Genomic DNA, 12,103 nt, shown 5'->3' with positions numbered 1-12,103 from the left:
CTTTGCGGAAAGAGTGACAGAAACTGGCAGCGCACCCCTGAACACCGTCATGAAGGTGTAAAAGTTTTCTGACAGCCGCGGCACCGATGGGACGGCGAGGCATGTGTTTGACGCACTGGCACACTGTCCTCTAAAGCGCAGAGGGGGAGAACCCAGAAGCAGGGACGCACCCCCCACTCGCTGTCGATGGGGCAGCATGACACGGTGAATCTCGCACACGGACACCATTTACTGTAGGTGCCGCACTCACAGGACACCCCCTCAGAGCCCGGGACCTGACACAGGGTGACACAGGACACGCCGCTCACTCTCTCGCTGGCTAGCACACCTGGTGCAACTCTAAGAATAAAACACAGCAGCGGGGTCAGGCCCCCCAGCACTACTCACGGTGCGGGTGCTCGGAGGCGTAGTAGTAGACGTCCTCGTAGCCCTCGTGGTAGTCCTCCTCCGGCCGGTACTTCTTCCCCTTACGGCGCCTGGATCTCCGGATCTGCCTGACGAAGCCCAGGAAGCGATCCATGGCAACGGCGCGCGTGTCTGTGTGTGTGTGTGTGTGTGTGCGCGTCTCTGTGTTCCCTCAGGACGCCCCCGGCTCAGCTCCGTGCCGTCGCCACCTCCTCGTGCAGCCTCCCTGCGTCCCCCACTGGCCACGGCACTGCCCCCCCCACCCCCACCCGCTCCGCTAGGCGCGCATCTCGGGGATGGCGGGGGATTGAAAAAAACAAAAACAGGGGAGGAGGAAATTCCAGGCGCTTCTTCCTGGGAGCCGAGAGCTGGGCTGAGGAATCCCGGAGCCGGGGTCTCGCTATCCACACTGCCTCGCGCTCGCTCTCTCTCTCTTTCTCTCACTGAAACTCCCTCCCTCCTTCACACAATCACTCCACTTCAGCGGTAGCGAAAGGCGGAGTGGAAGTGTAGTGAATACGGGGGGGCTGATCTCTGCCTTCCCGCCGACGGCCAGAGGGCTGATAGGGGTTTCCCGGGAGACACGGGGGGGCTGAACCATCGAGGCAGGAGGAGAGACAGGGGTGTGACACGTCTCGGGATAAAGGCACAACAAGCAAAGCCCCCCCCCCCCCGGCAGACATGGTTTGATCCACTAACAAGTCTAGAGAAGGTCTGTTAATTGAAGTCATTGAGAGTAATGATTCTACTCACTGGTTAAGCTCCCACTGAAATGATGGCTCTCCCATGTTATACCACTAGGGGCATAAACAAGGACACAATGCAGTATTGCTGTGCTGTGTACAGCTGTCACCTGCCCGAGCGAGCTGCACTGTCACGGCCCCGTCTGTCACCATCACGATCCGTCCCTGACAGGCCGTCTTACCCTGGAATCTCCCCAGTAGATGGATGCAGACTCTCACGCTGGCTGTGTGTATTCAGGTGGAGCCCCTGGGCGCCCCACAGATGGGCTTCCGGAAGGCACTGCCCCCATATGCAGAAATGCAGACTCCTCACTGGCAGTGCCGTGTGAGCCGCCCCCCCCCCCGCGCCCGCTGCCATGCGGCCGGACCTGTGGCGGGCTGCACGCGTTTCAGCTTAAACGACAGCCTGCAGCCGCAGCACCACATCAGTGTAGGCAAAAGGCTCGTATGAAAGACATACGCATTATGCAACACGTATACAATCATGACCTTTTACTGTGTGGGAACAAGCTGCAGATTCAATGAGTAATAAAACTGAAGAACGGGCAAGCTACTGTCAGGTCGGACCCGCATTGTTAGAAGCCCTCCCACCACCGGTTCTGGGTGCGTGACAGTGATGTCATACACAGAGCCACGCTGCAGGGGGCGCTGTAGCTGGAGCAGACAGTCCGATACTGAGCTCCATCTCCACCGCTTATGCTTCATCCCTGGCTGAGTTAAGTTGGCCTGTGCCTCCAGCCCCCGCCTCCCACTGCACTGCTGCAGAGGCCGGGCTCCAGCTGGCCAGGGAGCTCACCCCCCAATCCACCCCCCCCGGCAACGGCCCGCTTCCTCCATCCTGAAAGCGAGCTCATTCTTAGTGTAGTTTGTGTCCAGTTGGCACTCATGCCCCCGAAGCCAGGCCCACTGCAGCAGCAATCCGGCTTGGGGGCAGACTGATCCACGCTAACCCCCCCTGGTCACAGGGTAGGATGTGCGGGGAATGAGGACCCACAGATCTCCCCTTTTGCATGCTGTCGGTGAATAACGGGGTCCTCACGCCAAGCTTACTCGCAGGCAACGCCAACATGCCGCTTTCCGGGACATTAAGGCATTTCAGAACACAAAATCATTTCCTCATAGCTTTTCCCAGAATTCCTAGATGAAATCTCAGTTTTCCCCATCCGTCGTTGATCATCCTGCTATCCCGATGGATTGCCAGTCCATCGTGGGGCATGCAGATGCTCACCAATCACACACTATGAGAAAAAACGGAGGAACCCCCAAGCAACACTGGGAGGACAGGCAAAGCCCAAACACAGAGAGAGTAGGTGGGGCATGAGCCCACAACCTGCCGGTGTGAGGCAATGCCCACTGAGCCACCGTCTCTCACCATTTCTATAGATTTTTCTGGAGACTCGAAGTTACAGTGTATGAATCAACGTGCGGCTTTAAATTGCTTCTAGAGTGGGAGTGTTACTATGTGTATGTATGTGTGTGTTGTTTGTGGGTGTGTGTGTGTGAGAGTTACTATGTGTACATACGTGTGTGTGTGTGTGTGTACCCTGCAATAGTCGGGGCTGCACATCATCACAACCATAATCGAGTAAGTGGTCCTGGGAAAATGCAGTTGCTTAGAAACAACCCGGGGGGTAGAGTGGGGGATTTAGCACACCAGCAGAAGCACAATATAACGGCGTAGTAGCAGAAGGGGAAACCCATATCCTCATATTGTTTCCCTCGAATATTTCACCCTCTGCCACCCCTTTATGCTGCCATCTAGAGGGTCGGGGGCAAGCCCATGACCCGCGGACCTGCAAGCAGCTCGTCGTTCTTCCAGAGGCTCCCCTATAAGAGCCGTACTCCTGGTTCCAGTTACCATGTCCATTACTCCAGCACATTCAGAGGCTCCACTGTGGGAATGCCAAAGATGACAGCGTTACAGTGCTTAAGTGGGCACCCATTATATTCAGGGCACACAATCATAATCCTGATGGCATAGTTAAATAACTTGGGGTCAGCTCTATGATATGAGAAAATGAAGGAGGACAAGGTTACCACGACGGGATTCTGATGCAACCTCACGTAAGGCCTTGTGTAGGCCAGTCAGTGAAGACAGAAGCAGCTTACTGGATCAGTCAGTTCCAGGGAGCCGAGGACCTGGGGTTGGCTCATGGCATGCCTGTTTTTGTGTTTTTTATTGTTGCCTTGCAGAGAATTAAGCGGGACCTCCAGTGGCGTTATGAAGAGTGGAGATCTTCACACACAAATCCTGCTTCGCTATAGTTGTGGGACAAAATGATTGAAGTGTGTTACCCCTTGTATGTTTTTGGGCTTACCTTATTTTTATTAACCAATGATTCAGCTACACTGGGACCAGGTGGTACATCAACAGTCACTGTATAAAAAGCAGGACCCCAACATTAAGCAGGACAGCATATAGTCATACCAGCAGGTCATCTCTGGGCATCATGTGTTTCTGTAGAGACATGTTGGGCAAAGGTTCTGCTTCCAGGATCCATCGCATCTGCAGTGGGGACTGCAAGCTCACAGATCCCAGATAGTCACAGACTTTTAACCTAAGGCTTCATGCGTTTCCTCAAGGAACTATAACCACAAATATGGCCTCCTATCAAGCAAGGGACAGGACAGGGCTTATAAGAACCACCCCCCTCCCCGAGGTCACGGCCGGCTGCAGGATAAATGTAGAGAGACGCTCTGTGAGTATCACAGATGGCAAACAAGCTGGGAATCTTTCATTTCACAGCCGGGTGACTTGGAGAGCGGCTGAGGGACACCCCGCCTCAACACGGCAATGAGGTCTGCCAGAGGGTGACCCCCGGCCCCCTCCTAGCCGGACAGTCACGGCCTATCAGAGATAACCGACTGCCAGGTCATGATCAGCGGGATGCAAAAAGGCCAGCTGGGGACCCCATCATTAAGGCATCAAGACTGACCGCAGCAGTCCTGCAATCGCTGCGCCGGTCTGCGCGGAAACCTAGCTAAACGAGAGTAAAACAGGAAGACGGGATAATCCTGGTCGGGTCACCACGCTCTCTTTTCACCTGACTGAATCCCCAAATTAATGCCAAATGCGGCAATACGGATCAGGAATGAGAAATGAGATATTCCGAGCTGTTATCCAAAAGAACTGGAATACATTTCCTAACTCTGGATTGTCAATTACACGATCCTGTGAACAGATTTCCCGTACTCGTGCTGCTGCGAAATCCACGGCTGACATTTTGGGAATATCATGGTGCCCTCAGTAAATCCATAAACCTGAAGCAGTTTGCATTTAGCACATGCAGACCACACGTTATATATTTAAATACCATGGTTCGCCTCACCAAGCTGCTAACACGGAAAGTCTACAGCCTCGCTTCTTTATAAACATACAGTGATCAGTTTAGCTGCTATAAATCAAATGGCCAATTAAACAGAAGCAGCAATTATGTAGCTGGTTATTTTAGCTGCTGTTAGCGTTGTGGTTTATACGTACATAGACGTGTAAGAAACAGCGTGAGATTCAGATGCAGTATCTTCTCAGTAACAATCAATCCTTGGGCTGTTAGTTATCCAGCATTTCCCCTCAAAACACCAGTCCATCAGAAAATCAGCTGACATGATCTTCTTGAGCCGTGTGTGTGTGGATATTCTTAACGTGTCACTTTAAGTTCTCCACAGATGAACAAACATACAAATTAGAAGCTCAAAGCTGGAACAGTATGGTGAGATGTTCACCATGACATGTTAACACCGCCCATTAAGAGACTAATTATTTACTGCTTCGTTCTCGTCTGATGTGTCTAAATATGGTTTTTCTATATTCCAAATATCCGTGAAAACCAGACCATGATTCATGATTGGCTGAACACACAGCTACAGTTTCACAAAGGCCGCCCTTGCTCCAGCACCAAATCATACACATCACCCAGCCAACAGCCTGGACCAATCAGGCAGTGGCCAGGGCACGTGACCCCACCCACCCGTACTGTCAGGCAATCAGCTAACGACCAGAACTCTTCATAAAAGGCCGGGATTAGTTCCTGCGGTACCCAAAGCCTGCCAAACATTTCCAGTCAACCAAACCAACGAGAGCTGCCGTCTCTCAGACAAGTGCCAGCATTAAAGGATTTTGGCCACCACGTGAACACTGCGTCTTTTGAGGTCACCGGTTCCTACCATATAAGAAAAGACACTAATTGTACTCAGAGACCCAAAGCCCCAAGTGAGGGTCCATTTACAGCCTGTCTGTTCCATCTGTCCACCAATACCGTACTGCGCTCCATTACACTGAATGTGCATTATTCAGGGGGAAAAAATATATATTAAATTAAATGGCTGAAATCTGAAAGTTAATGAATTCCGCCTCAGACATGGCAAGGAGCGGAGCCTTATCTGAATTCCCCAAGAGTCCTGAGGCAGAAACATCTGAGGCGGCAACTCACAGGCTGCTGAGAGCGTGGGGCTACCATCGCACTCAAAACAGGGGTTTGCATTTCCACTACGGCCCCATCGATCAAAGCCAGTTTAAGAGGTAAGGGTAACCTCCAAAAAGGAGCCTGAAACAAGATTTGTGAAGAGCCCGTGCTCAGGAGGATTTGGAATGATCTAGAAACAACAGCCTTTCTAATTCAGACTAAGAAGTCTGGGTTCACCCACATGCATAAATCCCAAAAGCTGTTGCATGGATACATCTCTACCTGTTAGGGGTCAGGGCTTGTAGGGTCAAAGACGTCAGATGTGGTCCCCCAGAATGCTGGGAGATGGAGTGCATCAACCGGCGGTTCTGCTACCCAGCACAAACCCACATCAGGTCCTCCACATTCGCCAGGGAGCACTTCGCCACCATGGAGACGCTTACAGCAGGACGTCCCAAGTGTTTTTTCACTGAGGGCCAAATTCCATCAGCAAGGCAAGGCAAGGCCAAAGGGGGGGGGGGGGGGGCGACAAACATATGCCAAATGGGGGAGGCTAGCTAAGGGGGAATTCAGAGTCTGTCAGTTGGTGACCACTGGCTAAGATTCATCAAAGTCAAGACTGGAAAATGGGGCAGGGGTGGGTCTCATGTTTTGAGGACACATACAGAGCACATACTGAATTCCTGATTTATGTCCTGCCAAGAGCATCAAACACTCCTAAATATAAACCGATAGACCAAAACATTACGACCACCCTCACATGAAGTGAATGACGATAACCGTCATGTAAAAACAGCGAGTGTCGGGGTCTGGGATATAATCGATAAGCTAACATTCGGTATTCATAGTCAATGGGTGTGTCCGAAATCGCGCACTTGCCTCAGTGCACTGAGATGTAGTGCGTAGTGCGCACTGCGCACTTCCTTCTGTAGTGCACACTACCATGGATAAGTGCTGTCCTAAATGGAACATTTTTTGCACTTACCGGAAGTGACGGACTAGCATTTGATCGCGATTCTCCAGCACGCCAAAATATCTGCCGTGTTTTGTTTACAATGAATTTCCTTGTGGTTTTATTTGCGTGTATATAACCTATCTACTACCGGCTAACCGGCTAAAAAACTGCTAACATTTACGTGTGCAAACTCTTCTAAGTCGATATAATCGCAAACTCAAACAAATTATCTATAACTGTCATCAGAGAGTGACAGGCTACACACCGAAGTATACATCAGTAAAATAATTTTATTAACGTTACTTAGATTTATATGAAGCAGTTGCCTCCGCTTGGGCTTACGTGTCTGTGTTGTTGTCCGCCTTAATTTAACAATGAAAACTTCCGCTACGTAGTAAAATTGGCGTCCGTTTAGTGCGAGTAGTGTCCATCATTCTGCACTGTGTTTTCTGGCCGTTTTCAGTGCACCATCCGGGTACTTTAAGTGCACTGAATTTTGGCTTAGTTGTCAGTGTGAACGCACTACGCCCTAAAATCGCGCACTAAAAGTGCGCAAGTGCGTGATTTCGGACACACCCAATATGTTGAATGCAGAAGACATAGGCAGGGATAAAGATCTCAGCAACTTTGACAAGGGCCAAATCATTATGTCTAGACAACTGGTGGTCTATGGGGGGCAGTGGTGAGTACCTAGTGAGAATGGTCATAATGTTGTGGCTCTTCAGAGTATTTTTAATACGAACTGATCTTATTCCATAGGAAATGAGGCAGCTAATAAAATCCACAACTCAGGACCGGACCAGATGGGTCAGGAAATAACCTCAGGAATCCAGGCCAGCAGCTGAAACGTCCAAAGATCCATTCGAGTGATTTATCGAATTCCGCACATTAAACTTTCATGCACGAGTCTCCTTTAGGTTACGGGACCTGAATGCTGCCGTTCTGCAGGATAGAGGGAGTGCAGCCAGCTACAGAGTGAGGTATGCGGAACAGCCGGCCAAGCTGGGTGGTGGGACACAGTAAATCAGCTGTACATCTCATTCCCAGGAACCCCATCAGCCAGGAGCACCAATACCCAGACCGCAGGCCCTGCACCTTTCTGATGGGGGGGGGATAAATAATTCACTGATGGGTAGAATGATGGGAAAGGAGGATGCACAGTCACCCTATGATCTTATAGCAGACACACAGAGAACTCGGTCTAAGCAGCCGGATCTGATTGGCGCTCACAGCTCCAATCTGAGTTCGGCCCCTGCTGAGAAACACGCTCCTCACTTTCTCGAGCTCATCACTCGAGTAAACAGGACAGAAATCACTGTACCGAAAATTGTATGTCACCCCAAACCAGCAGAAACAGGACTTAGAGCTAAGTATTTACTAAACATTTACTAGAATCCTGACTGAGAAGAATAGCACTTGTTCTTCGCATAAGTTCACCCAAACCCCATTCCTCAAACGCTATGCCACCTAGTGGTTGAGAGAAAGTCAGCTATACAAGCTCATACCTCAGTGACAGAAAGAGGGTGTCACTGTAGTGTATTGCTTCTTTTCTGACACGTAATCACCTCCGTTGCAGCATGCGTGTAAACCCACAGTGCGTGTAATCCCACCAGCTTGGAGAAGTGCAAACGCCCTAACGGACACCAAACACAGGTGATCCTGTGTTTTCCCAGGAGTACCATTACCACTACTACATGGTTACCAGTGCTAAATGCATTCACCCCAGTGACACCGGCGGTGTCACACCGCTACGCGAAACCATTCACAACGTGGCAAAAGATCTTCACGAGATGTGATGGAGCCAGTGTACGATGCAAGGAGATGTTTTTCACGTACTTGATGACACTGCAAGACGGAGAAGCGGGATGCGGCCAAAACCGTCGACATCTGTGCAGCTGTATCTGGTTCCAGACAGAGTAACACACCAACACTGTTAAGGAGGACAAGGTGTAAAACCTGCTTGAGATCCCTCACACCAGGCAGCAGCAACAAGTCTGGGGATACCTCCACTGACCTCTGATCAGGTAACGTCAGACCATGTTCGGCTTATGGAACGTTCAAAGAGGCAGTTTACTCAACAGGGAAGGAGACGATGAAAATATGGCCCACGGAAGTGGTGTGAACATTAACCGGAGCTGGGGGGTGTTACTTACATGGAAGGGACAGCGACGGCAGCACTAATGAAAGGAAATCGCGGCTTATTCCCCATTGAAGGGCTGCAAATAACAACCATTCATCATAAGTTGTTATGCCAACAACCACAACCGGCACCAATGAAGAGGAATGTGCACAATAGTGTTATTGAGACAGGAGAAAAGCCAAGGGTACAATGAAGTGTGAAAGCATGAGAGCGTCTGCGATGTGCAGAGCGAGTAACCAACTGCTCACTAGCAGCCTTCTCATCAGCCGCCATTGCTATTATTAGGGTGTGTTAAACAGTTTATTCAACAGCTCATGAGTGAAAAAGAAACACACTTTTGTTAAATGTCTTCACACTGCTCTGAGATCAGATTTGCAAAGCCTAGCCCATATCAACACTCCTGCACTGAGTCGGGAAGAAGCGTACAGTTCACGCAGAGTGCTCTGTCAGCAAACGGGCCGGCAAGGCTTGGTTCGGGGTGTCATTAGATGAATTAAACACAGCTCAGTGTATGACGCAAAATGAGTTAATAACCCCCCCCCCCCCCCCCCATGTCATCCCTTACTGATAACCCTGCTACTGTGTGCTAGACACACACCCACACACAGTCTACATATCCATATCTTTGTCTCTTTGGGACCCTCCATTAATTTCTACTGGCGTAACCTTAACAGTATATTTGTATATAATTGTGGCAATCCTAGTGGGGACTGAACAAATGTCCCCATAAGGAAAAAAAGTTACAGGTTATTATTGCAATGTAGGGAGATCTGGTGCCCACAATGTACTGTAATAACACACACACACACACACACACACAAAATGCAGGCAAAATGCCACAGTAGCCGTTTCTGCTGGATGGCCACTTTCATTCAGCCCCAGAGGGGGTGACCTTCAGCCTGGAAGAGCCCTGGGTTCCGGCTTTAAGTCGCTCTTTGAGGCAGCGTGCTGCAGCATCGCAGAGTACTCCGCATTTTGCGGAGGTATACGGATTCCATACGTCGAGCAGAAAGTTATCAGCACACTGCAGGAACATTTTGATTAAAAGCTGCAGACAATCATCGTCACGCTGAAAGGGTCCCAAAGCCTCCAACCTCGCAGTGCGCACACACCGAGCCAAAACGCAGCTCTCCAGGGCTGCATTTACCACGCTCTGTGGCTGCACAATACTGGCAAGTATTACTTCAAATACACTATCTAAGAGTGAGTCAAACAGCAAGGATGACAATGATTGGCTCAGACAGATCACACAGAGCGGATGCAAAAGCAGAGGTGTAAACTTTGCACTAATTATTATTATTTACTATTATTAACACATATATTAGATATTCTTGAAATGGAACAATTGCAGAGCTTTATAAGTTTTGTTCCTTATGACAGAGTAAGAATGTTCTAGCAAAAAACTTTGATCTCTGCCTAATCTAAACCCAGTTGACTATCGCGGCCCTTGCGATGTCAGCATCACACCTCGTGCAGGTCATCCACACCCACCAATCATACAGCCGGTCACCGGTTACCAGCAAGCGCCCCTGGACTGGCGCCCCTGGAGCGGAGCACCAAGGCTGGACTATTAAATCGGGACAATCAGCATCAGCCTGCGCTTCCCATAGGCCCGTCAGAAACGGAGGACAGCCACACAAAACGCATCACGCAGCTTTCACCTGGCATCGTCATCACCAGCAGAATCGGTGCCGAACGCAGAACTTGGAGAGAACTAACGATGGACACCACAGGTACATCTTTACCCCCAGCGACTTCAGAGAGGAGTACCAGCAAAAAAGGTGGATGAGCCATGGTAAAGGGCTGAAGGGGGACAAGGAGGGGGGCCAATGGATGCAGTGGGATGGGACCACATAAGGGGCAAATCAGATCAAGGGGAGGGGCCATGGGAGGAGCCACGGTCCGAAGCGAAAGGACATCAGTGTTCCCCATGATCAAATGTGAACTGAAAAAAAAAACAAGGGAGGAGACAGCCCTTCAGTAAAATCAATTATAAGGGAAAAAAAACAAATATTATAACAAGTCATAAATTCTTTAGTCAGAATACAAATGGAAATGGTTTCTAAGTCACCTATTGTTCAGAGGGATTATGCAGTGTTCATTACTGGGGGATGAGGTTACCGCGGTACGGTAATGACACCCCTGCACCAGAGGACAGGCCCAGCCAACTGGCTCCAACACATTCAGCTCTGAAAATGGGTCAACCAGAGACGTTCAGGCCAGAACTGGCCACGTGAGCAAGGAGGTACATTAGCATCTCAGTCAATCAGAGCACATGGTTCACAAAGACCTAAATTTAGGGGCCTGTAGCACCTTCGGAGAAATGACAACTGATTTGCCGTCCTTCAGGTACATCGCGCTCAGACCAGAGCGCCAGGACAGCGGGAGACGAGCGAGGCAGGCAGGTCTGCTGGCCGCCGCTTATCAGGTCCGGGAGATTGGCGGGGCCTGGCTCCTCTCTCGGTAATGTTCCTAACACTTTGATCAGACGATGTGGTGGATTACGGAGACGGATATGCCGGCGAGGCCCGCGACCACCGACTAGGAGAAGAGGCAGGAGAAATGAGGAGGAACAGACAGAGGCTTCAGTTCTCAGAATTGTGGACAAATACCTTCCACAAACATAAGATTACCCATATAAAGAGTTTATGAATGGTTTATAATTTGGTTATTAATTAGGTTGTAACACTTTGTAAATTATTAATAGACAATTTTGAACAAGTTATAACACTGTTTTCTTTTTATTAATGAGTTACTACTATTTACAAGTGGCAAAGGGAGTCTTATTGTAAAGTGGTACCAAAAACACTCAAAAGCAAGGTTTTCACTGAGAGGTACGCAGCAGGTAATAAGCAGGTAATAAGCAGGTAATAAGCAGGTACCATGTTCCCATGCTGGACGGGGGGGGAGGGGCTGGTGACTCACCAGCTGGGCCCCCCCGGCACTGTTTGCGTTCCAGCTGGCCGTTTCCACCACACCCCCGCCGATAGGGATGGAAGTTGTGGGAACATACCAGTAGTGCCTTAGAGGCCTACAGGAGGGATGAAGGCTTCAGCGGCGGAGTAAGTCGGGCGGACGAGCATTCAAGCCCCGACGTGGACCCTGGGAGGAGCTTCTGAGGAGCAGACAGGAGGTGACAGGTCGCCCCCCCTCTGAGCGCGCTCCAGCCTCGAGGGACAGTGTTTTATAACGTGGAGATACAGCTGTTTTAGCCACAGTGAGGTACATGGTCCCTTTTATTAAGGCTTTCCAAAAGGCTTTCCAAAAGCAGGTATTATCTGCTGTGCTGATTACCTGACAGTACCATCAAAGACAACAGCTGGACTGGGGAACTTAGTTAGTCATCAGACAGCTCCCAGAATCTGCTCCGTAAACATGATTCACCCCTCCCAGCTTGGACTAGAAAGGACTGAATCACCCTAAACATGCAGCCTTTACGTGTGATTTATATGCAGAT

General features: G+C 50.0%; 1 protein-coding gene across 7 annotated transcripts in view; it reads right to left on the bottom strand.

The window, feature by feature from the left end:
- grip1 (glutamate receptor interacting protein 1) overlaps positions 1-12,103 on the bottom strand; it is a 157,392-nt gene that overhangs the window by 82,564 nt on the left and 62,725 nt on the right. For 2 of the 7 annotated variants that reach the window (XM_023826229.2, XM_023826258.2), the window contains exon 1: positions 388-641. The exons of 3 other annotated variants lie outside the window; for them this stretch is intronic. In XM_023826229.2, coding sequence (XP_023681997.1) covers positions 388-520 — 133 coding nt within the window. In that variant the 5' untranslated portion in view covers positions 521-641. Of the gene's footprint in view, positions 1-387; positions 642-12,103 lie in introns of those variants that run through there. 2 more of the 7 variants (XM_023826182.2, XM_023826206.2) reach the window with 1 other exon arrangement.

The sequence above is a fragment of the Paramormyrops kingsleyae genome, chromosome 1 (assembly GCF_048594095.1).
Source record: "Paramormyrops kingsleyae isolate MSU_618 chromosome 1, PKINGS_0.4, whole genome shotgun sequence".
Classification (NCBI taxonomy): Eukaryota; Metazoa; Chordata; class Actinopteri; order Osteoglossiformes; family Mormyridae; genus Paramormyrops; species Paramormyrops kingsleyae.
This window is presented reverse-complemented; position numbering and strand designations above follow the sequence as displayed.